This window comes from Carcharodon carcharias, chromosome 10, assembly GCF_017639515.1.
Source record: "Carcharodon carcharias isolate sCarCar2 chromosome 10, sCarCar2.pri, whole genome shotgun sequence".
NCBI lineage: Eukaryota > Metazoa > Chordata > Chondrichthyes > Lamniformes > Lamnidae > Carcharodon > Carcharodon carcharias.
In genome coordinates this window covers 40,635,582-40,662,326 of record NC_054476.1, presented here as the reverse complement: position 1 = coordinate 40,662,326, position 26,745 = coordinate 40,635,582, and the positions used below count along the sequence as shown (strand labels likewise).

The window sequence follows — 26,745 nt, the reverse complement described above, 5'->3', positions numbered from 1 at the left end:
TGGAATTAATCGAATTGGCTGAAAACTGACATCTGTGATGCTGGGGACCTCTGGAGGAGGCCGAGATGGATCATCCACTTGGCACTTCTGGCTGAAGATTGTCGCAAATGCTTCAGCCTTATCTTTTGCAGTGCTGTGCTGAGCTCCTCCATCATTGAGCATGGGAATATTTATGGAGCCGCCTCCTCCAGTAAGTTTAATTGTCCACCACCATTCACGACTGGATGTGGCAGGAATGCAGAGCTTAGATCTGATTTGTTGGTTATGGATTCACTTAGCTCTGTCTATCACTTGTTGCTCATGCTGTTTGGCATGCAAGTAGTCCCATGTTATAGCTTCACCAGGTTGGCACCTCATTCTTAGGTATGCCTGGTGCTGCTCCTGGCATGCCCTCCTGCACTTGTCATTGAACCAGGGTTGATCCCCTGGCTTGGTAGTAATGGTAGAGTGGGGGATATACCGGGCCATGAGGTGATTGATTGATTGTGTTTGAGTGCAATTCTGCTGCTGCTGATGGCCCACAGTTCCTCATGGATGCCCAGTTTTGAGTTGCTATATCTGTTCAAAATCTATCCCATTTAGTATGGTGGTCATGCCACACAACACAATGGATGGTATCCTCAATGTGAAGATGGGACTTGGTCTCTTCAAGGACTGTGTGGTGGTCACTGTTACTGATACTGATACTGTCATGGCAGATGCATCTGCAGCAGGCAGGTTGATGAGGATGAGGTCAAGTATGGTTTTCCCTCTTGTTGGTTCCCTCGCCACCTGCCACAGACCCAGTCGAGCAGCTGTGTCGTTTAGGGCTCGGCTAGCTCGATCTGTGGAGGCGCTACCGAGCCACTCTTGGTGATGGACATTGAAGTCCCCCCCCCATCCAGAATGCATTCTGTGTCCTTGCCACTTTCAATGCTTCCTCCAAGTGGTGTATAACATGGAAGAGCACTGAGTCATCAGCTGAGGGTGGCAAGGGGGTGAAGAGGGTCAGTCAGTGGTAATCAACAGGAGGTTTCCTTGCCCATGTTTGACCTGATGGCATGAGACTTCATGGTTGAGGACTCCAAGGACAACCTGCTCCTGACCTTATACCACTGTGCTTCAGCCCCTGCTGGGTCTGTCCTGCTGGTGGGATAGGACATACTCAGGGATGGTGAGGGTGATGTATGGGACATTATCTGTAAGGTATGATTCTGTGAGTATGACTATATCGGGCTGTTTCTCGACAAGTCTGTGAGACAGCTCTTCCAATTTTGGCACAAGTCCACAGATATTAGTAAGGAGGATTTTGTAGGGTCGACAGAGCTGAATTTGCCATTGTCGTTTCCGGTGCCTAGGTCAATGCAGGGTGATCCATACTGTTACATTCCTTTTTATTGACTTTTTAGCGGTTGGATACAGTGGATATCCAGCGGATATGGTTTGCTAGGCCATTTCAGAGGGCATTTAAGGGTCAACCACATTGCTGTGGGTCTGGAGGCATATGTAGGCCAGACCGAGTAAGAATGGCAGCTTTCCTTCCCTAAAGGACAATAGTGAACCAGATGGGTTTTTAGGATATTTGACAATGGTTTCATGGTCATCAGTAAACATTTGATTCCAAATATTTATTGAATTCAAATTCCACCATCTGCCCAGATTCTGGGTCTCTGGATTACTAGTCTAGTGACAATACCACTACGCCACTGCCTCCCTCCATAGGTTAAGAGTTTATTTTCTTTTAACCACCAGCAGGCCATTGGATGTTGTGCGGGGTTGTGGTAAGAGTGGTTGATGGTGGGTGGGTTATTGTTGAGGTGAGATTGTAATTTTCTATGGGAAGATTAACTAGAGGTATTGAATCCATTATTAAAGATTTTGTGATCCCTGTGATATTTAATAGATTCTTTGTATGGTTCTGTTAATTTTTCTCTCCATTTTCTCCAATTAAGAGTGGAAAACTGGCTAAAGAGCTGAACTTAGTGAGTCATCTTGTAAGAACCAAATTGGATGAATTGAAAAGACAGGAGGTGTCCAGGCTACGAATGCTTATTAAAGCCAAAATAGATGCACAACAAGGTAAAGGTACTGTACAGAAACAGATTGTTGCATTGTTTTCCATTATGTTTGTCTTGTTAGTTAAGGACATTCAAACCAGAATATAAAATCTTGGCTCACTCTGCTTCGAAATTTGGTATTAACAGTACTCTCTAAACAGGTTTTGTATCAATTCGATTTCCTGCAGAACCATTCCCACGTGTAAGACAATTTGAATCCGACACCAAATATGTTTGCAATTATTGTGTATGACCATGTCTTTGACACATGTAATGTTACAAGTGGTAGACATATAGTGAAAAAAAAAATATTACCCTGTTTTTTTCCTGAGATGTAAATGTTGTTGATCCTGTCTCTCTGTACAAATTTTTAAGAAAGTTGAGGTTCTTTATAGGCCACCAGTGACGCGCACTTGACCATATACACTAGTTAAACCTTCCTTGTTTCACTGGTGATCTCTACTTTTAATTCCGTTCCTACACACGACAGGCTTCTTTTTAGTATTAAAGCAAAAGTATTCAAACTGAGAAAAAGTCACTGTGGGTAGGTGATTGACATGTGCCTGGTATGTTATGGGATGGATTTGGCCGAGTAATTATGAATCTTAACAGCCAGAGGACAGAGAAAATCTGAAATCAATTTATTCTTAGCTGATTTTGAACAGAAGACCTTAAGGAAAGGAACTTGGTGAACTAGTGGAAATGTTTATTGAATTCCGAATGTATACATTCCCTCTAGCTGATAGTTTCTTCTACTATTGCCTGTGGTTCAGATAGGCTGACTCTTCTGGGTACAGTTATATCCTGATTTAGATCTATTTATTTAATAAATATTAACTGTACATTGTGGTCTTTGTTTCAGAGAAAGTATTGTCATTAGTGACAAAGATAGTCATCTTTTCCTTTTTTTAAAAAATAATTTAAATGTTGATGGTTTAACTCTTCTCTTTAACTCTCAGATGCAGGAATAGACCATCACGCTTTGTTGAAACAGTTCGAGCACCTCAATCACCAAAACCCCCATAGCTTTGAGCCCGAAGATTTGGAATTATTGATTAAAACTGTAAGTGGTCATTATGTGCTGTGCAATATGCACATATGAACCTGAACCTTCAAAACATTGATTAAAGTAACATTTATGTTGTTGACCATTCTGCTTGCCCTCTGGAAACCACAATGTTTCTATTTCCACACTCTCATCCCAGGTCTAGCCAAGCATTTTAAGGCTGTTGTGTTCAGAGTAGTATAAATTAGTTTGACTTTTATTTTTAATACATACAGGCCACCAGTGATCTGGAAAACTATGACCAAGAACGGCATGAAGAATTTAAACAATATGAGATGCTGAAGGAACATGAGAGAAGGGAGTATTTGAAAACATTAGATGAAGAAAAGAAGAAACAGGAGGAGGCTCGATTTGAGGAGATGAGAAAGAAACACAAGGATCACCCAAAAGTTAATCATCCAGTAAGAGAAACCTCACAGTAAATTGAAAAGAGTAGATTGTCTTGCTGTTGGGGTGCTTATTACCTTTGCTTGATTAGTTTGAAAATTGTTAAATTGAGAAAACCAGGGGTCAAGGCCCATTGTTTAGGGCAAGTGACTTGTTGTGGCAAATAATTTTGTTATTGATCAGATCCTCTTTCAGACTAGTATTTTCATTGCCTCTCTGAGACAATTATGCAAAATTGAGGTAATCAGATAGCTAATTGCACTTCATACAGAAGTTGTAGACATTCAGCGGATTTTACATGATGAAATAAACACTAGTGCTATTCATGAGGTAAGATATTGAAACTGAAAAATATAGGATTGAAGTTCAGATGAACCAAGTAATGATTGTGGAACTAGCTTTACAAATGTATAGATTGCAATGTTAAACTCCTAATAGCCAGTTGAAGGATGAATCCAGACCCAATCAGTTTAGATTTATTTCCAGAGTGAAACATTACAAGCCCCTCATCCCAGTGTCAGCAAGTCTCTCTTTATATGTGCTCAAGTAACAACCCAATCATTATCCTCCATCTGCATATCGTTAACCACAATTGATGCACAATAACATATAAGGGGGAGAGAAATATGAGAGTTGAGAAATTCCACAGTTCTTATTTCTTGGAAAAATAAAAGATTAGAATAAGAGCAATGCAGTGGGTTCCAAACTTGCTAAAATATCCTCAATTAGAATAGTAATATATTGTATGAAATGATGGATGTTGGAAGAATAATTGTTCCCTGAAAACTATATTTTTTTCTAATACACATTGCTATTGCAATTGCATGTCAAGCTCTTTCAGCAATTCCTTTCTCATATGAATAAAGGTTAAAGTGGGTGAGAAAGACATTGCAATTGGCTTAGTCCATTGTCTGATCCAACACTTACATTGTCCTTACAATCACTTGAAAATAAAGACAATTTGCATTGTCTCCTACTTTAATATGCCTTCTTTAAGGCTTTGAAACTGTTAAACCCCATGAAATCTTAATATGGTGAGTTCAATCACTTCATTGCCAGACCTTTGAGGTGTCTGTGATTCCTAAATATCAATGATTTAGTCTGTCCTCTGCTTTGAAACTGTGTGACTTTAAACTAAACCTTCCTATTTCCACCTTCATATGGAGCTCACATGTGATCAGAATTTGGTGATCACTTGAAAAACTGGCTGTAACTTAACCCTCCATGGGGTGCTACCATTTTAGCATTGAAGACGTTTTACCTGCTCTGTGTCTTATTGTTCTCAGGGAAGCAAAGATCAGTTGAAAGAAGTCTGGGAGGAAACTGATGGTCTTGATCCTGAAGATTTTGATACCAAGACCTTCTTCAAGCTGCATGGTAAGATTGTGACTTAATAATTTCCCAGCCTCTTGATTCTGGACTGGATAACACTTATAAGAACACCAAGCAATTGAGATGTTGGCCAGATTTTTATCAGGGTGACAACAGCCCATGCTGGAAAGCCGGCAGCAACCCTGCTTCAACCATTTGGGGGAGATTTGACCCCATTTTATGTCCATCAAACAGCTAATGAGCTGCTGTTGGGGCCCCATTCCTTAAATGATAAGAACCCACCACCAGTTGGTGGACCGGTAGCTCTTTACTCCCAGCAAGGCAGGTTGGGGATGTTGCCATTGCTGCTGGAAGGGGAGAAGGGGGCTCTCCATGGGTCACAGAGTGCAGGAAGACATGCCCAGCATGACCTCTCAGGAGAGTGCCAGGGTTTACTTGGCGGTCGTCTCAAGGGAAAGACTGCCCACCCACTGCTGGTGAAATACCAGCGGCAGCAGGAAGAAGCATTAAATGGCCACTTAAGTGACTGAGTTGGCCTCTGGATGGGAGGGCCATCCTCCACCATCCCCTCCACTGGCAATGCCATGGTGGCAGGAAGGTGAAAGGCATGTCAACCCCCACCCTCCCTCTTGATTTTTGCGCCCACTCCCCACCCCCAACTTTTGGTCTGGAATGTTCTGTGCTTGAGTGCTGTTTTATGATAATGTGTTGAGGAATTATCAACACTTGATAATGTAAGTAGATGATTAATCAAATACTGGCTGTTTTTTTCTACAGTAACCAGGTGACCCGTGTTCTTTCTCCCTGTCTCCCCATCTCTCTTGAATTTTGATTTCTGTTGAAGTATGGCCAACTGCATGGGTGGAAATTTTTATGTATAATCCAAAAGACTAAAGACTGACTGGCAGAAATATTTGACTGTGATGAATTTGATTTTCTCTCTTTATCTGTGACAGACACATTACACCCGTTGGAATCAGAAATGATTCCCCACACACACGTGTGTGTGCGCGTGCTTAGGCTAGTTATGGCAGCTCATTTGCTTCCCTGATGGAAATCGGGTAACTCGCCACAGAACGGCAGTCAAATCTTGGAACTTCCTGGCTTGGTATTGCTCTAGACATTGCACCACCACTCCCTTTCCATGTGTCTGTTGTACTTTTTTCTAAATTCAGTAGTTAATGATTATGAGATGTAAATTTGCAATTGCAAAAGCTTTTATAATAACATAGAATACTACAGTGAGGAGGCCATTCAGCCAACAAATCTGTGGCGGCTATTTTGAAGAACAATCCACTTGGTCTTATTTCACCCACTCCCCATATACCCCATACAACTTTTTCTCTTGATCAAATGTTTATCCAGATCCCCTTTTATGATGCAATTTTAGTATTCAATGCCATATGATGAACTAACTTTGAAACTCTGAAATTCTCACTTGCATTAACATTTTCTTTAAAATGGCAGGCAATATTATATTATTCATTCACTGATTGGTAGTTGGAGTTTAAATCAATTAGAAAATTTTGGGGAGAGTATGGGGCAGTAGTTGCAAGTTTCTATTTGCACATTTATGGAATATACTTTGTGAAAGATTAACTACATGAATATTTTTCTTCTTAGATACGAATGGTGATGGATTTTTGGATGAGCAGGAGATGGAAGCATTATTTACCAAAGAGGTATTAACTAATATTCTTTCTAAGTATTGTTGAAGAAGAGACATTTTTTGTTGAAGCTTTTTATCATGCACTCATCAGGACAGTTTGCAAGAAAATACCGATGTTAGGGGAAGCAACATATTTATACTATATGAGAAGAGACTGCTGATTGGATGGCAAGTGGACTTTGATTGGTAGAGGTGATGCCATGGAGAATGCACAGTTGATTGTGACTGACAGTTTATTGCCAAGCTTTGTTTGAAATTTAAACCAGGCAGCTCGACTCTGATTGGTGAAAAATTGCCCTGGGAAATGAACCAGCGAATGGCTGTCACTTACTTTGTTTTTTTCAGCAATACGCAAGTTCTATGCTACCAAACGACTATTAATATCTTTTGCTTTTGTAGATCAACTTTACAATACCATTACACTAAAGCATGCAAAATTAGGTTAAACTTGGCGTCACCAGTTTGTTCATAAATCCCATAAGTAGTCCCATGATCAAATTCAGAGCTCGAATACAGATTTGAATGCTTGGAGCCACCTGTGCTGCTGGTGAAACCTTCTTTGTACTGCATTATGAGAAAAACATGGCTGCCATTTGTTCATTGACTTTCCACTCTTTCTATGCGTGATTTTTAAAATCGCTTGCGTCCCCTTAATATTAGGGTGGACAAACTTGAAAGTGCTTGTGTGATTTTTTTTCTTCTCTCTCACATTTTCATAGCTCTAACTTCTAATGACAGGAAGAGCCAGGTGAAAATAAATCCCAGTAAACTACTTGCAGGAAAGATCACTTTCCCTTCATCCCATCTCTCCCCTTTACTCTCCTTCCCCTGCCACACATGTATCCATTTACACCAACCGCCCTCCCTCCTTGGACCTTCTTCCACTTCTTCCTTTGTTGAGCAAGTTAACCACTTGCTCTCCAATTCTTCTTGCCCTGAGTACAACACTTGGCCACCACATGAGTCAAGCTATTAATATGTTCCAAATGTGTCTGGACCACCAGATTTTCTTTCAAAATAAATTGAAACTCCTATGCTAACCAATCTGAGAAAACCCAATGTAAATGTTCACATTTATCAGGGATCCCTGTTATGTAGTAGATGACACTGAAGCTCTTTACATAGTCACAGAAACAGTATTTGCCATTGGATAAGGAAGCAATGAGCCAGTATGCACCTATGTAATGGTGCCTGTCCAATAAAACGATTGCCCTACATCCGAAAGTGCTTAAATTTGAGCGTTTCTATTGACTGTTCCTCTTGATTTATATATATTGGATTTGAAACCATTGACAATAGTCATAAACATGTGGAATGTTTGCACCTGAACAGCTCACCCGATCTTTGTTTAAGGAAAATCTCACCTTGAAAGCTAAAGCTAACACATGACCCATACTCAATGCACTATCCTAAACTAGCCCATCACTTATAAAGGCCTGGTATTAAACCCTGATTCTCACCTGACCGCATGGGAGATGTCCACCCCTTGATACCATCATTTTATCATATAATAATATATAAATATATATTTTGAAAGCTAGGCTTCTAGACTTTGAATATCATACTTTTTGAATATCTCCTTTGTGGTGTGGTAAATGTACTGCTTTCCAGGAAAGAGGCCTACAATTGGTGACTATATCAATGCCTCCTAAATGCTTTTGCAAATGTTGACCGTTGGACCTACTGCTGATGTAATTCAGGAGTCCTCCAACAATCATACCTAATTGAAAGATGGACTAGATTCAGTATCAATCTGTTGAAATTAGGTTTGCCAACTCTGGTTTGGCAAATGACTACAGAGTACTTGATTATGTTATGCTTAATCACATGACATTTGCCCACTTTTGCAAATGTTGCATTTACCTTAGTTGAGCAGCTTTACTTCACTGAGTCCTAAATTAAAAAAAATATATACTGAGGTGAATAATATAATTTATAAATCAAAGAATACAAAATAATAGATTTAATAATAAGTAATGTATAAATAAAAAGTACATGGTGTTCCTCATTGTAATTACTATTGTAGTAACATTAAATTAATCTGATTCAACAAGAACATCACAGATATAAGTAACTTCAAATTGTATGAAAACTTTAATTACTTTAATGACTTTTTATTGTAAATAGCTTTGGTTTAATTTACTGCTTTTATATCTTGCTAATTCAATCCCTTGACATCCAGATCCCCTCGCTGAAGCCCAGTTTCAGGGAGGTGATGCACAGTCCTCAAGAGGGCAACACTGAAGCTGTCCCACTCCCATAATAAAGCACATTGGACTAGATTTTGCAGTCAGTGGTGAAGCAATGGCGCTCATCGCTGATCTCGAATTTCTAGCGATCTCTATAGCGTAGTTTTTCCCTTTTTTTGAAACAGTTTGAATCTAGTGCCAAGTCAAGGAGATCTCTTGGTATGCAGCAGGAGTGATGTCAGCAAGTAGGTAAACAGCCAATCATATTGAAGTATTTGTGTACAACAAAGTTAAAAGCACTTGATATCTTTAAAAGCTTTAAAAATGAATACTATTTTAAAAAATGTGGATATTTTCTCATTGCGCTAAGTTTGTATGCTGGAGGTCTATTTATTCTCATCCCCCTTTATGCTATGTTAATGTTTGCATTAAATTTCTACCTGCAGTATTCTAAGCATTTTTTAATCTAACTAGCAAATATATGGAAGTAGTAGAAAGGGGAATTTAATTTGATGAATGTATTAACAATAATACATTTTCTAACTTGCCACACCACCCTATCTGCTAACATTTTGCATGTTTATCTATCTCTCCACTTTTAACACTTCAATGAACACAAGAGTGTGAAAAAGAGAATGCTTGGAAGATTCTTTAGTTTTCAAAATTGTTAATGACAAAGTAGTGCGCTACAAAAACATGTTTTTCTTGTCCATCAGCTTCCCTTAAAGGATATTGGCTTTGCTGATTTCCACTTAGATGAGTGGCAAAATGAAAAGTTCAATTTTAAGCTGCTTCCTCTTTTTATTAAAACTGCAGCTAGAGAAGATTTATGACCCTAATAATGAAGAAGATGATATGGTAGAGATGGAGGAAGAGCGATTGAGGATGAGGGAACATGTTATGAAAGAGGTATTGCACTGTCTGATGAACAGAAAAGAATCCTGCATGTTCCCATTTGATATGCAGTCAAATAATTTCAAAGTATGGAATGTACTTCCTTTTAAAGGAGCATTTAAGATGTTTTAAGATTTTGAAATGGTGAATTAAACAATTATTTATTTTGTTCCTTATCAAAACAGTTTTGCATTGTGTTGATGAATCTCAATTAAGTAATTTGTTTTAATTATCAAATTACATATTAAAGATGGCACTGCAATAGGTTCATTGTTCCACCTTTGATGTTTGCATCCCTTGGACTTACACACAAGCTTGAATGCACCTGGAGAATGATGGGCTCACCTAATTCTTCACCAAATCTGATTCTTCAAGCTCTCCCAAAACACACACATTCTTCGGCTGAATGCTTTCACATTAACCAATTGGGGAAGGACAAGTCTTATCTACATGTTGCACTGCCTTTCTAAACTTATTCCCCTCACTCCATTATCTCTAACTACAAAAAGATAATCTATTTCACATTTTCTGTGTAGTTGCCTTGGCTGCCCCTCCCTTCTCTTCACCTGCATATTCCCCCAAACCCCCTCCCACCATGCTCCTGACTACCCAGATCCCCCATCCCTCTATAGGGATTGTTTCTGTCTGATCCTGATCTCCCTTGCCCCCACTCCAAGATCCTCTGTTTTGTGAGGCTCACTTCTTGCTCTCTTAATCCTTTCCCCACCCAATTCTGGACCACTTGTTTGTGGACACAGTCAATTCACTTTTTTTATAGGCTATATCCATCTGCCTTTCAAAATTGCCAACATCGCTCTGCTGTTCTACGCAACCTATCATTATCTCAATCATCCTCCAGCCACTGCCCCACCTTAAATTCACTTTCATCTTGAATTTCTTCGACCTGTTATCCCAACTTAATATCCATCTTTTCCTACAATGCATTTTGGTTTAGCGTACACTTTAGTTGCAATGCCATGACCATCGTGGGCATATTTAACACCCAAACCTAGCTACCTGCTACCCCTTTAATCCCATGACCATTTTTGCATTCAAGCGTTGGGCAAACTTTCCTCCATATGAATGTTTGAAAGATAGAATCCATTATTTTAAGCCCCTATTGTAGAATCTACTCCCTTGTCACTGATTTCAACCCAGGGTTGTGTTCCAATCTCCTGTCCTATCCATCACTAAAACCCTTACTTTTGCCTTTTGAATATCACCTGCATCTACCCTGTTCTCACCCCTACAGTCACTTAAATCTTTATCCATGCTTTTGTTGCCTCTAAACTTGAATTCTTCAGTGCTCTTGTTGACCTGTACTCCAAGCTGTTCAAAGCACAGTTATGCATATTTTTTTTTACCTGAATTGGTCTTTGTTGAACATTGCCTGATCCTTGCTGATCTACACTATTCTCTCAATGTACTGAATTTGAATACCTGGCCTTCATTTTCAAACACTTCTTGGTCTTACCTCAGCCTATTTGGACAACCTTTTACACCTTGTATCTCCTCCTGCACCATTCTGTTTGCAACTCTTGCTTTCTTTATATGCCTCCCCTTAAACAATAACAGCAGAGCCTTTAGTTCCCTTGATTTCATTTTGTGGAACTATTCCTTGCTGCTTCCCTTTGGGTCTTTAAAAGCTTCTTAAAAGTTACCTTCTCTTTTAAACTTTTGTTCGCTTCTCTGAACTCTCCCAGCATAGCTCAACACCTGTTTCTTTTTTTAAAAAAAAACCTTCCTCTGTAAACTCTGATAGATATTTTATGTTCAAGGCACTATATGAATATAAGTTATAGCTGTGTTCAACATAGTTTAAACTATACATATTGCATCAAATGTAATTTTACATTCTTTTCAGATTGATACTAACAAGGATCGATTGATATCCATGGATGAATTTCTAAATGCTTCAGAAAAGAAAGAGTTTGTGGATGCAGAAAATTGGGAGGTGAGGAGTCATGTGATGCAAGTGGAAAGATCTTGCAAAATGTGTAGTTCAATCCCACCTAATATCTTCTGATGTGACCACAGTCTTTTATATGCTTCCCAGTTGTTGGTTGAGGGTTTTTTTTGGGTGGGTGGGTGGGTGGGGGAATTGGTGGGTGGGGTGGGGGGGGAGTTAGCACTGTTTTTTCATTGGTCAGAATTTTCCAGCCCTGCCATTGGCAGGTTCCCATGTGGCGGATGCAGCAAGTCATGCAAACTTTCATTGACTTTAGTGGGAGCGGAAGATCCTGCCAGTTGGAGGGGCTGGAAAATTCTGGCCATTGTTTGTATGGTAGTATGATAACCCTGCATATGGTAGTTCTGTTTACTTTCGATAGACTGGATTAGAGTTATACCACAGCTTTCATTTTTCCTTCATGCTCTTTGCTGGTGGTAGAATATTACTGCCAGTCTTGGGCTCGGGAATAAAATGGCATGTAAGTGGTACTGCTTGATTGCCTGGCTTTCTAAACCTTATCATCTTTGTTAAAGATGAGCCCAGGCAGAAATAGGCTTTTCTGTTCGTTTACACCTACAAACCCATTATATCTCATTATTTTAAACAAGCCGGCAATTGTGACTTAATTTGACTTCAGAGAAAATTTAATTCAAAATTGGTAATTGCTCAACTTTTCCTCTCCCATAACTAGTAACAACTCATAGGTTGGGAGATGCTCGTCAATTTAACTCCCGTGTGCTTTTGTTGCATTTTGTTGTTCAGACTCTAGATGAGCAGGAGCTTTATTCAGAAGATGAGCTGCAGGAATTTGAGAAACGGCTGTCTCGGCAGGAGCATGAGCTGAGGATGAAATCGGATGACCTGTTGAAACAACGTGAAGAGCTGCAGCTGCAACAAGACCAATTTCAGGCCCAGAAATTTGAGTTCCAACAGGTAAACCTCTTATGCTTATCTAGCTTCCCCTTAAGTGCAGCTATCCTACTCGCCTTAACTACTTCTTATGGTAGTGAGCTCCAGATTCTAACCATGCTTTGTTGGTGAAACTATGGTGACTCAGAGGGAACAATTCTGAGAAAATTCCTGGCCCAAGAATTTCAGCCTTGTGAGTTGAGCATTATCTTTGGTCAGTAGAGGGCACTGTTTGCCTTTTGAATTGATGTGAAATAGAAAATGCTTATAGGTAAAAATGGCACTAACTGTCCTAGGTTATGATGTGGGCAGGCTTAGAGGGAGTGACCTACAGAATTTTAGGGCTGAAGGTATGGCTGCCATTGATAGAGTGTTTAAAATTGGAAATGCTCAAGTGGCCAGAATTGGAGAAGCTCAAATATCTTTAATATTGTAGGCTAGAAGAGATTACAGAGCTTGGGAGGCAGAAGGCCATGAAGGGGTTTCTTGGTGAGGTTGATGTAAAATGTTCAGGTTGGGAGGTGAAATGTACAATAGCGTTTAATGGCTGCTCAAGATGAGAGGAGTCCTGGTGAAAATAAAATCATGCAATGTCACAGCACAGAAATGAGCCATTCAGCTCATTAAAATCTCTGCAAGGGATACAACCAGCTTTACTGCCAGCTGCCTCCTGAGATGATGAATGGGATTCTATTTAATGTTCCTCTAAGCTGTGCAGCAATCTGAAAGTTTCTACACAGGCTGCGCAAAAATCAGCCCCTTTAAGTTAGTCCGCATGCATAGCCATGTAAAAAAAAATTTAAAGGGCCCATGTACCTAAATGAATCAACTGTGCATACAAAAGAGATTAGAGGATACATTTATTCTGTTTCAGACAAGTTTAATATTTGCATTCTACAATGTGCAGTTGTGGTTACTATCCACCACCTTGAGTACAACTGAGTGGCTTTCTGGAGATTGCAGTTAAGAATCAACAGATTAGCTGTGGATTCGAAGTCACCTATAGGTCAGACGGGGTAAGGATGGCAGATTCCCTCACCTAAAGAACATTAGTGAAACCAGGTGGGTTTTTATGGCAATCCAATAGTTTCATGGTTACCAATACTATTAATTCAGATTTATTTAATTAATTGAAGTTAATTTCCCCAGCTGCCGTGGTGGGATTTGAACTCGTGTTTCAGGATCATTAGTCCAGGCCCCTAGATTATTGCACCAGTAATATGAGGACTATGCTATGATACATGGGACAAATAAAGAAATAAAAGATGGCCCTAGAGGAGGTGTAAGTGGGAATAGTAGAATTATTACCAATAGTGGAATCATTATGTCCTCTGGACTCATCTTTTGTTTTTTTTCCCTTGTTCATCATAACACCCTTTTGCCTTGTACCATCGCCCTTTTGACATTCTCTCCTTACTTTCTCTCAATCACAGACCTTACCTTTTATTTTTGCCTTCCACCTCCACTTTCCCTGCATTTGTTTAAAAACATTACACCTCTAAATTTTTCCTGTTCTGATGGAAGGTCATTGACCTGAAATGTTAACTCTATTTCTTTGACCACAGATACTGCTTGATATGCTGCGCATTTCCAGCATTTTTATTTGCATTTCAGGTTTCCAACATACACAGTATTTTGCTTTTGTGTTATTTGCTATCTGTTAGACTTTTGCTTTTCCAATATTTTTTTCTAAAATCAAGCGATTTTGAGTTAGGTTTGTTATTAAAGATGGCTGTATTGAAACACTAATAACAGGAATTTATACTAAACCTATATAAAATGCTACTGCGATGTCCAATTCTGGGCACCACACATTAGGATAAAAAAAAAGCTTTGGAAAGGGTATTTACTAGAAAGGTTCCAGGGATGAAGGATTATAGTTATCTGGAGAGACTTGCAAAGTTGAGGTTGCTCTCCTTAAGAAGGCTAAGAGGAGATATGATTGCGGTGTTGAAAATGATAAATTAGATAGAATAAATAAAGAGAAACTGTTTCCAGGGACTGACTGCTTGATAACCAGCATACATTTAAGGTGATTGGCAAAAGAACCAGAGTTGATAGGATGAAGAACTTTCCATGCAACATGCGGTTAGAACTTGGAATGCACTGCCTAACTCGGTGGCGGAAAGTAGTCAATAATTGCCTTCAAAAATGAATTGGATAAATGGTTGCAGGAGGAAAAAATTGCAGTGAAATGGAGAAAGAGTGGGGGAGTGGAGCTAATTAGATTGTTCTTCAAAAAGAGTAAGGTAGACTTGGTATTCCTTGCTGGATTTATGCAAGAATTAGATTTGTCTTACAATTTTCTTTGCAAAGTAAAGTTGTTCCTAGCAGTTGCAGTGAGTCTGAGATTCTGTTAGCAGTCCTTTAAGCTCAAACCCCCAGTCTAATATCACTGATGGTGGTAATTTTTCTTCAGATGCATGAATGTGAAGGAAAATCTATTGGGGATTATTGTTTGATGACATATGTGCTGATGTTGTATTTGCCTGCATGTCATTGTGATGTAAAGGTGCTCGGCAGACCAATTGTTAACGTGTGACTGGAGAATAACACTGCCCACTGTATGATGTATAGAGTCACATGGTATTAGACTCAGAGAAAACATTCTAGAAGCAGCTGGTGGTAGTTCTTAGCAGCACCATGCATGCCATTAACTAAGATCTGTACATGGTTAAAGATTAACAATAAATGGTTCATGTTTAAACATACAAGTTTCAAGATCTCATCATTGAGTCATCAAACGGACCCATAACACAGCATGGTGTTCAGCAATGGCACCATAATACAACATGGTAATCAACGGTGATACACAACATGGTGATCAGTGATGATAAAAAATGTCACATTTTAAACAACGAACCCAGAACAGTATCGCAAGATACAAAAGAACTAAAAGCAGCTGAAGCCAAACTAGAGAAACATGTGCCTAAGAAGAAAAGTTAAAGAAACAGTTGAAGAAGCTTCACTGCAGACTTAGAAGTTGAGGAACCCGCTAGAGTGAGTGGAAGTCCATTGTGAGACCCTGAGTGATGCAGAATTAAAAAAAAAAGAACCTGGTCAGATCACAAAGACAGTTGAGCATAACTATAAAATTTGCAAGACCTTGAGTGGCACTGAGTTAAGACAATTAGCGGGATCACAAGTTGGTGAACAAAACTACAAAAATTGTAGGACCTTGAGCGACAGTGTGAAGAATACTAGACAGTTCACAAGATGGTGTGCAAAACTTATTTTAAAAAATAAACTACTTACATTGTAGAATAGGTGGCAGTCCCACAGCTCAGCATATCCACAGGGCAGTTGGAGGGAAGCTGCAATGCCATCCAGCACGATGTAACATAAGGTTGCTGAGCTAAAGTAAAAAAAAGTTGAAAAAAGACTGCAGAGGATAAAAGGCAGGTAGAGCTGCAGAGCTAAAGAGAAAAACCTGCAGAGTTTAGAAGCAGATATTGCTGCAGTTTGTTTTTTTTTAAAAAAATGTTAAATAAAAATCAGCTGGTAGAGAAAAAGAAGACCCTGCATAATTAAAAAAAACAGATCTGCAGAATTTAAGAAAGAAGAATCATCCTGAAATTGATTTTGTGGCTCTGAGGAGTGAGCTGTTGCATTTTTAAAGATTTTCAAAGAAAAGGAAACATCCCACTATCGTGAGGAATCCTTTTCAGTCAGGTAAAATGTTTTCCAGTTAAAAAAAATTGCTGCTGTTCTGAAGATTTTAAAAACTCGATAGTTTTTAAAAAAAAAACCTGCAGGTCCCCAAGCTTCTTGTTAAAGAAAAACGGCTTCTGTAAAGTTAACCGTCTTGAAAGTTTAAATTATAAAAAAAAGTCTACAATCATGAGGATCCTGTCAAACCTGAAAAAGCACAGGAAAATCACAAAACAATCCAGCAGCTGCAGAGACAGCCTGAGTAAAAAGAATGGTTATTGAGTTTAAAAAAAAATGTTCCTGCACACACTATCTTAAAAGGGCAATGACATTTAAAGCGGCAACTACAAAAATAAATGGCCACAGCCAGCAAATTAGAAGAGCCAGGTGCTTTTTGGATAAGGAATTATCTAAGAGTGGGAGTCTTGGAGAAGACAATTTTTAGTTTACAGAAGACTTACAGCATTAATAAGGAATCAGAAGGAGTACAAGTTGATAAATTTTTATTCGTCTTTGATTCATTTGCTGGTGAAGTATCCACAGCTAACATATAGATTAACACTCAACAACATTTGGTGAGATATTAAAAGGCTTTGCCAGATATTTTAAACTCCCAAGTTGTAGAGAGCGCGGACCCTGGAAGAAAGTCTAGCACAATTCCCAATATAGCGCAGAGGGCAACAAAAGACCCCAGAGTGAGGGCAACAACATTAAAGTAAACCACAAGGTGGTTGCTGACCATGTCAGTACATTGAAATGCACAAGCCAAAAACTTGTGCAGAAGAAAGAAATGGCTTAAAAATGCAGTTTTTAAAAAATTGCTGACACCGTGCAACAGAAGAAAGCAGTGAGGAGTGAGCAAATGGCTGTGAATGAAGGAAAGCTGTCTGAGGTAACTCAAAAGAAGCAAAAAGTCAATGAAGCTGTTCCACAGCAAAATGTTCGCATCAGAGCTGAACTGGAAGATTTGAAGCACAAGAGTCAAGTTGAGTATACACCTCTGAAAACACACAGTGAAGTTTTCAATGAACCAAGTTGTTCGAGATCTGAACAAACACCTTTGCGTTGTCTCTGAAATTTATCAGGAGGAGATAACAACCCTTAATTACACAGTTGGCAAATCAAAGCAGGAGTAGGGAAAACCCAACCAGATGTACAGCCAGGCAAAACAGCAGGCAGAAAAGGTATGCAAAGAACTTGTGACACTGAAAGTCTCCTTGAAGAATCAATATGTTGCCATTGGGAAAAACATGTGGAACTAAAAAGGACATTAAATATTACTTCAGGAAAAACTGCGTTGGAATCATCAGGAGCAACGAAACAATGTACTGGAGCTCAGAGTGAGTTGACATACCATCAACAAGAAAATAAACAGTTGAAAGAACAGTTGATTGCCCTTCAAGATCAGACGCAAAAGAAATGCATCATAATTCAGCTGCATGAAGAAATTAAGACCGTCTTAAACAGCAGAATGGAAGCACAGCAGAAGAAACTTGAAGTACAGGAAAACGTAATAAAGCAAATGAGCTTTGCAAAGAAAAGGAAAACCTGTTGAAAAATTTTCACGTGCAACAAGAATCCCTCTGGACAAAATTTATTCCTCTGAAAAATTATGAAGAGAAGCAAAATTAATCTAATATCACTGAACAAACTGAAAAGCCAGGTGGCAGGGAAGACTAAGCAATGTTCTATATTCCAGGAGGAAGCCAAAAGCCATGAGAAACAGACTGAAGACCTGAAGAAGCAGTTGAAAGAAAAGGAGGCATTGAAAGGAAATGCTGTAAAACTTTCCAAACTGTGAGCGGATAATGAAGTCATGAGAAGCACGATTACAAAACTAAAACAAGTTATCACTTCACCAGAAACAGACCTGGCCAATAGTGAAACCAAAACGAAGGACAAGGACAAAGTTCTGCTACAGACAGAGAAAGAGAAGACAAAAAACTTTGGAAAATTTAAATCCGACACTGAAGCACAAAGAACTAGGGGAAGAAAAAGCACTGGATGTCTCAGACGTACCAAGAACCATTGAACTGAATGAAAAGATTCATAAGCTTGCAAAACAATCTGAAAATAAAACTGCAGACCAGCGTTTGGCTGAAATTGTGAAACAAGTGAAAATGAAGGTTCCATTTGTGAAATGCCGATGTCCAACAAGACCATGACAGATACTATGGGAAAAGAAAATTTGAGTCCATTCCAGAAATGAACAAGTGCATGTTCTCTTCAGAATGAACAGGACAAACCCAGTGTCCAAAAAAAGCAGACAGATTGTTAATAAAGAGAAATTCAACTCGAAGGAGCATTAAAAAGTGAAGCAAATGGAGATAACCAAGTACTAGAAACAGTTACCATTCATCTAAACATGACAGATCAAGATTTGGAAAAGCTGCCAAGCCTCAAGACTGTCGGAATTTATAAAGTCAAAGACTTGAAGTGGGGAGAAGGGATAGCAATTAAAGGTCGTATCGTAAATAATTATGGTCTTTTGAGAAGAAGGGGGGATGTTGTATGTGCCTGCATGCCATTGTGATGTAAAGGTGCTCGGCAGAGCAAGGGTTAGCGTGTGACTGGAGAGTAGCACCACCCACTGATGTGTAGGGTCACATGGTATTAGACTCAAAACATTCTTGAAGCAGCTGGTGGCAGTTGGTGATGGTTGGTAGCAGCACCATGCAAGCCATTAACTGGGATCTGTACATAGTTAAAGATTAACAATAAATGGTTCACATTTAAGCAAACAAGTCTCATGATCTCATCATTAAGAAATCAAACGAGCCATAACACAACATGGCGCTCAGCGGTGGCACCATGACACGACAGGGATTGGTTGATATGACACTATGCGACAGAATGCTGCCCTTTTATTGTCACCACCCGGATAGTAATTGATCTCACGCTTATGGATAGGAGATTCCTCTCTCCAGTTCCAATTTCTGATGTTGGTCTACTGCACAAGATTCAGAGTTTATGAGAATGTCTCAATTAGGAAGTTGAGTGATTAACACAGAAAATGTAGCGGGAACTATACCAAGCTCATGTTAACATTATTTGGACCAAGTATTGGGCTTTATTCAATCTCCACCTTGATCTGGGAGTGCTTAGGTTCCAAAAGTGGAAAAAATATTTCCATGCCTGCACTTGCATTGCTCACCTTGTTAAACCCAATTACTGTGCTTCACAAATGTGGGGACAAGGAGGGACTTTGTTGTGCTCCCTGTGACTTCCGGTTAGCTAAGTGGGCAAAACGAAAACAAAATTTAACTTTCAGAAGAGGTTGACTTTTTTTTTAATATGAAATCCAACAGGCCGTACAGCAGCTGGAACAGCAGAAGCAAGCACAGCAGGCTCATCCTCCAACAGGACCTAATGGAGAACTCCAGTTCCACCAAGGTTTGTAGCTTGCTGATAAAATTAGTGTGATCCCTGCTTTCTTTTCCATAATTATGCAACTGTTAAATTGCAATTTAAATCTACCATCTGATACAGGATTTTTCTTTATCTCTTATTTACATCACCAAAAGCAAATTATTTTGGTGTGAGTTTGGAGGAAAAGAGATGTCAAGTACCACTTTCTCTAAATCTGTTTTGTTTTAAAACATAATCTTATGGGCAAGAGATTAGCAACTGTGGAGGAGCAAGGGAATTAAGAACACAAGGGGCTCATGTTTACATCACCAAAAGGTAGTACACAGATACAAAAAAGTAAACAAAGGCTAGTAAAACGTGGGCCTTTATCTCGAGGAGTTTGGAACAGAAACTGAGATAGTGATGCTTTACTTGTACAGTGCAGCAGCCCCCATCTGGGGCGCTGCATTCAGTCTTTGGCATTGCACCTTGATAAGGATAGATCAGCCTTGGAGAGGGCACAGCTCGGGTTTATCAGAATACCAGGGACTTGAGAGTTAAGTTATGAGGATAGGTTGCATAAACCTGGCTCACATCCCTTGAATTTAGAATGTTGTAGGGTGGTTTAATTAATGTGTTTGAAATGATAAAAAGACTTAGTAAGGTAGATACAGAGAAGCTGTTTCTTCTTTTGGAGGAATCCAGAACAAGAAGGCAGAATTTTTAAAATTAGAGCTTGGAGTGAAATCAGGAAGTAATTTTTCAGTGTTTTGAAAATGGGAATTCTCTTCCCCTCAAAGCCTGTGCTTACTCAGTGAGTTACACTTTTCAAGATTCAAATCAACAGATTTGTTTTACTAAGGGTATCAAGGAACAGGGATTAAAGTGGGTTAATAGAGTTGAGCTACTCGTCAGCCACGATCTAACTGAATGAAGGGACAAATTCAAGGTGCCGAATGGCTTACACCTGTATCTATGTTCCAAATTAAAGAGTTTGCTGCATGCCATTCAGTGGAAGAGGGAGTCAGTCAGAGTGCAACACTATCACCTGGTTTGCACTACCATCCCATATAGGCTTGCAAGTGGCCCCAAGCTTCAGATGTCTTCAGTGCAAGCACCACACTGACAGCAATATTAAAGGCCCTTGTGTTGCATATTTTTGCAGTGTTGATCTCCGCTTGAACCCTACTTCTCTTGCTGAAGTGTTAACTTCCTAGCTGAATTCAGTTGTGTTGCATTTCTGTTTTCATAGAAACAAACCAAGCAGTTCCTCCAGGAAATGCCCAAGCTCTGCCTCCAGGCCATGACCAGCTACAGGATTTAAATCAACCAGCTGCACCTGGACAGGATCAAACTCATCAATAATCATCAGTGCCTCCAGGATTTGGGCTAACAGATGAGTTTCTGATTGGCTTTTTGGGTCCAAACAATCATTGCTCCAATCCTATAATTTTTGTCGCTGTTTAATCCTGTTAACGTCGCACAATACGTGGAGACCACTGTGTTTGCAAGCATTTTCTTCAACGAGGCTACTGAAACTCTCATGTGCAGATATTTAGTTATCCAGCAAAGGTGATTTACTTAAGATAGTGAGCAGAGCCTTGAGCAGAATTTCACTTAAAACCCCTGAACTGAGATCTGAGATTTACTTGCAAATTGTAATAGTACCTGGCTCCAAATGGATTGTGAGCCCTTGGAAATACATTTTCACTCTGTTGTAGGTGTAGTTCCTTTTTGGGATATGGGAGAGAGTGTTTATTGTGTGGGGAATTAAAGTTAAGATTGTTCAAAAGATTTAGTTAATGAGTACAGATGAGAAATTTAGGTTAGCATTTCGGGGTTGTAAGTAGAAGGGCTACTCATCTTGTGTGTGAGGCATTTTGTTAGAGATTCCACGATCACCTTGCTAGTCCAGTCTCACTTTCTTGGCTATTCAGTGCCAGTTTAGCTATCTCCAACTACAATTATTCTCTCTCATTCTTGGCCTCCTATGCCATATCTGTGCAGGGCAAAACTGATGCATGGAACTAATTGGGTGCATTAATATCAATTTTACTGCATTTTAGGATCTGCATTGGATGTTATGGGTCAGCGATGTTTTAGGGTGATTATTTCAGCTGGCAAATAACGAAGGGGCTGGCTTGTATGGAAGTACATATACTTGCAACATTTTTTTAAAGTTATTTTTTTAGATATTGATTCATCATTGTTGATGGGTTCGGGGAAATCTTTGGGAGTGCTGCTTGAAATTGTGTCCAGTTATCTCAATATTTTGGCATTTCCTTTTTCCTTCTGATTTGTAACTAAGAACTGTCAATACCACAGGTACCCTGCCAGCCTGAGTGCTGGAGACAACCCTCTTAATGAAAATATTCTGAGATTTTCCCATAGGCTTTCCCAGGTGGGGCTTAAATTCAGACTATCACCTTGGGTGATGTCCAAAGCAGTTGATAATCCATGAACAACACAAAAATGTTAAAAGCCTGTTATGAATTGCCAAATCACAGTTACTGATTCAGCAACTGCCAGCACATTCTTTTGCTCCATAAAAAAATACAAACATTTCAAAATATGTTAATTTAAACTTTAGGCTAAATATAAATAGAATAAATGCTCAATATTGAATATGGGTGTTTTGTTTTGATGTTGGACTGCCTTTTCTCAAAACCTTGAACAAGTTGTAAGTTCTGGGCATTTTAGATTTGTTAAAGAACACCAACATTGGCCAGTAGTAAATTATCAAAGTACATGACAGAACCACCTATGTACAAGTGTTATCAAAAGTTAAATGTACGATCCTTTTTTTGAAAAAAAGTTTGCATGTGCAACATGCAGAAGTAATCTTTTCTTAACTGTGTTCAGAGAATACTGCAAAATAATATCACCCAATCATTCTCTGATTCTATTTTATAATGTGCAGTATTAGAGTGATTCAGAAAATAAGCTTTAGTTGATTTTTGGAACGAAAACTCAAGCAGTGCACACCCTGTATATAATAATACTGGTACACCTGTATTCAGCCAAGACATATGCTATTTGTGTGGGAGTCAATGCCAGTTTGCCTTCACCAGCACAGCTTGGTTTCCTAAACACTTTTCTGCCATCATGGGAATGTAGATTGCTCTACTTAAAGTGTGCAGATATTAAGTATGCAATAATAGATAGTTGAATGTTGTATTTTACCATGTGTAAACTATTGATTGGATAACGCTAAAAACTTGAAGGATTATGGATTGATTTCATTTTAACACTTTCAGATTTATTTAAATTGAAAAGCTACTTCTCACAGCACTTGTATTCTGACATACTAGTTGTCTTAATGAACCTCATGGTTTGGTTTCAGGTAGTGAATCACTAATGCACTGTAATGATACAGTCTTGTGCGTGAGGATTTGCACTTATGATCCCTTCCTCAACATGCTGGATTTAGCTGTGCCATTTTGAGGAGGTGTCAAATGGAGTCCAGATACTCTGCTACAGTACGAAACTAGAATGAAGCTTACATCCACATACAGGCAGATACAGAATGGCACTGGCAGAAGCCTGGAAGCTCATCTTCCCTCTCAACAGAAAATGCTGCATGGTAGCCCAGAAAGCAGTTTTTAAAAACATATTTCAAAGTTATGAATTCTTACAATTTTTTGCCAGATCGATACTGCTGTCATTAGTGGCCGAACTGTTGACATGCAACATTTAAAGGCTAGGAGCATCTTGAGTGAGATTCAGCCATCCGTGAGAGAGCCCCTTTGAGAGCAGAGGAAACCATAAAAGTAACACAAGGGAAGGTTGAATTCACATTTCAGAATAATAGACTTCTATTAAGTGTATCTAGGAATTGAAGTTTTCTATTAATTGGGGAGATTGAGTGATGCACTGGGTTGCATTGTAGCTTCTAACATTGAAGCCTGGACTTCAGTCCACCCAAACTGAAGATCTGCTAGTCAGTGAGAATCCTGTGTGAAGTAAGTTTGGCAGTTTGACTGAGTTTCTAGCAGGTATGGATTCATAGGGCAAAGCTATCCCTACTGTGACACTAATTGTCACTCTTACTGGATGGTGTGAGAAATACAAAATGTTGTACGGACAAAGCCAGTGCTTTTGGGTGTCTTTGGGCGAAGATATTATTGGTGGCACCATAAGGGTCTCTAAGATCTCTATTCTGCATCAAACTATATTGCACCTAACCTGGGAATGCTTAATGTTGGCACCGAGTATCTAAAATTGTAAAGTACTAAGTACCTTAGCACCACATCCCTCAGCTTGATGAGCATAAAATTCACCATACATTAGGAAAATGCTGTTTGAGTAGAAATGTCCTTCAGTTTAATTGTGTGGTATGTTCAATTTTTATTGATTTAATAAGTGCAATGTTTCATTGTCTGCTCACTCACCAACTACGGCCTGTCCAAAGAAATCTCTGCCACCGCTATGTGTAAAAATATTCCACTGTAATTTGAAATCTGTTAAGCATTAAAATTCAATATTGTCTTAGCCCTGAATAATCCGTTCTGAGAACATATTTTAAAATGCATTGCAGTTGTATTTTTATTTGAATATTGTACTTTTTTTTGTTTTGTCTTGTGGTGCAATATTTGTAGATGAAAAGGTTTCAGTTCTCTGTTAATTTCTCTTAAGATTTGGTTTATAAAAGAATTGCGTTTATGCATAAAGCAGAATATTTAAATTACTGATATGCTGCTGCTTTCTTATTTGAGCCTATACTTGAGACATTCCTTTTCAATAAATGTCTCTCACCATCAGTAACTTCTAAAAACATTTTTTTGGTTTTGGCTACTACTCGAGGTTATCGACATGATAAATGCAAAAACCATCTATAGAGATAAGCAGTCCCATGACCAGCAGACCGGAGCAAAGCAACCGCATCCAGTTGGTGATGAACAACTAGGCAACCAACAGGAGGGAGACAATGCCATGAACATCTCCATCCTCAACCATGGTGAAATCCACTACGTGAGTTTAAGCAACATGGCTGAAGTGGTGGCAGAAGTCTTCAAGCAAATGTCCCAATGGATGATCCTAATTTATTACAGCTTGAGGTTCCCACCATCACAGATACTAGTGTCCAGCTAATATGGTTTAATCCATGCTGTGGGACACAGGTAGAAAAGTGGAGTTGAGACCATGATCAGGTCAGAATGGTGGAACTGGCTTGAGGGGCCAAATGACCTGCTTCTGTTCAAGTTTCTTGTGCAACATTAAGAAGCTATCTAATGTACTAAAATCAGAAAAGGCTGATTTGGTACAGTTATGATACTGGCTTCTGCACAACAATGTGGAAGATTGCCAAGTATGTCATATCTATTAAAAGTGATAAATCTTATCTAGCTAATTACTTTGCCATCAGCCCCCTCTCAAACAGCTTTGAGGAGGTGGAAAGAGTCATTAACAAGGCATTTAAGTTACACCTACTCAATAATAACCTGCTCACCAATGCTCAGTTTGTATTCCAAAAGCATCATTTTGCTCATTAAAAGTCTAGATCCAGACATTGGTGCAAGATCTGAATGCCTGAGGAGAGATGAGAGTAGATCATCACCGCGGTCACCTAAGTCTGGCACCAAGGAACCCTAGTAAAACTGAAATCAATGCGAGATAGTCAAAAGAAAACCCTCAAGTCTGGAGTCATGCCTAACATGTGGAAAGAAAGAAAGACTTGTGTTTATAGGAAGAATATGTCAGAGGTCAGTTACTACAGAAGCATCCTTAACCCAACCATTTTTCAGCTGCTTCAATGACCACCTTTTCGTTATAGGGCCAAGAGTGGGATTGACAATTCCATTGTGCTTGGATCTATTCTCTGGCTCTATCTTCTGCTGGCCTGCAGCAGGACTTGAACAAGTGCCAGATAATAATTTTATATGAAAGAAAGCCCAACCGTCTCCCCTTGACTTTCAACAGCACCACCAGCATTGAAGCTTTGCTATTAAAGTTTTTGGACTCACCATTGGCTGTAAGTCTAACTGGACTACCTATGTTAACACTTGAGTACAAGAGCAGGACAGAGACTGGGTACTCTGCAATAAGTGCTCACTCCCATGACCCCTGAAAGCCTATCCAACATCTGCAGGTGTTAAGTCATTAGAATGCCCAATATTAACCTGACAAATACATCTGCAATACTGCAAGCTCAACACCATCCACAACAAAGTACTTCACTTGGTTGTTGCACCCTCTACTTGCACATTGTTGCTGACATATACATGATCCACAGGATGCACTTCAACTCTCCAAAGGCTACTGTGCTCTTCACAGGATTTTAACAGCATCGAAAGAGGCTGTTTGGCCCAACGTTCTGCACTGGCTCTCCAAATGAGCGTTATGACTGAGTGCCATTGCCCTACCTCTTCCCCATACCCCTGCACATTGTTTCTATTCAAATAATCATCTAATGCCCTCTTGAATGTCTGGACTGAACCTGACTCTATCACACTTCCAGGCACTGCATTCCAGGCCCAAACTACTCGATGTTTGAAAAAAGTTTTTTCTCATGTCACATTTGCTTCTTTTGCAAATCACTTTAAATCTGTGTCCTCTCGCTCTTGATCCTTTTATAGGTCGGAACAGCTTCTCCCTATCCCCCTCTCTTTGTTACCAAAAAGGATAAGAGCAGCGATGTCAGAAACACCATGATCTCCAAATCATATACCATTCTGATTTGAGTATATAGCTTAATTCTTCCTTCATTGTCTGATTGATGACTGTAACTCCTTACTTAACTCCAATGGAGAGAGCACAATTATCAAAGGATAGGAGTGATTTAAGGGGGAGGCTCACGACCACCTTCATAGACCAATAAATATGACCTTACTACTATTATTCACATCCAGAGGGAGCGAGAGAAAAATTCTAGCATGGTTTAAGATTGTTAGTGTGGAATGTCAGTAAGCAGTAGCAACCTTAATGCCTTCATGCTGTGTTAGCTTACAATACCAGCTGTTTGGTTGACATGGAAGTTGTTTGAATTTTGTCTTGGGTTCAGTACAAAGCAGGATGCCAAAGATATTAGCTTACTTCAATTTTTTTTTCTTTTTTTCATTTCTCCCTTCTACTCTTGCAGCCTCCAGTGCCATTAAGCTTAACTCACAATGTTTTGATTTGTACAAGAAGAATTGTGAATATCATTGGGCTATATTGTCATGCACAATGTTGTCCAGTCTAATACAAATGTTTATCCAATATCCACATATGTAGACGCATGCTTGTTGAAATGTACATATGCATAGATACACACACATTTTCCCCAAAGGGCACTGAGTTCTGTGAGGTGAGAGTGGCCGCACTTGACATCAAGG

General features: G+C 39.3%; 1 protein-coding gene across 3 annotated transcripts in view; it reads left to right on the top strand.

The window, feature by feature from the left end:
- The window catches only part of LOC121283250 (nucleobindin-2-like), a 91,446-nt gene extending 67,327 nt beyond the window's left edge, over window positions 1-24,119 (top strand). Inside the window, exons 4-13 of one of the 3 annotated variants that reach the window (XM_041197629.1) lie at window positions 1,932-2,058; window positions 2,996-3,099; window positions 3,318-3,503; window positions 4,776-4,866; window positions 6,445-6,503; window positions 9,496-9,588; window positions 11,438-11,527; window positions 12,287-12,457; window positions 19,393-19,477; window positions 20,685-24,119. In XM_041197629.1, coding sequence (XP_041053563.1) covers window positions 1,932-2,058; window positions 2,996-3,099; window positions 3,318-3,503; window positions 4,776-4,866; window positions 6,445-6,503; window positions 9,496-9,588; window positions 11,438-11,527; window positions 12,287-12,457; window positions 19,393-19,477; window positions 20,685-20,797 — 1,119 coding nt within the window. In that variant the 3' untranslated portion in view covers window positions 20,798-24,119. Of the gene's footprint in view, window positions 1-1,931; window positions 2,065-2,995; window positions 3,100-3,317; window positions 3,504-4,775; window positions 4,867-6,444; window positions 6,504-9,495; window positions 9,589-11,437; window positions 11,528-12,286; window positions 12,458-19,392; window positions 19,486-20,684 lie in introns of those variants that run through there. The other 2 variants (XM_041197628.1, XM_041197630.1) reach the window with 2 other exon arrangements.
- Window positions 24,120-26,745: the final 2,626 nt, after the last annotated feature.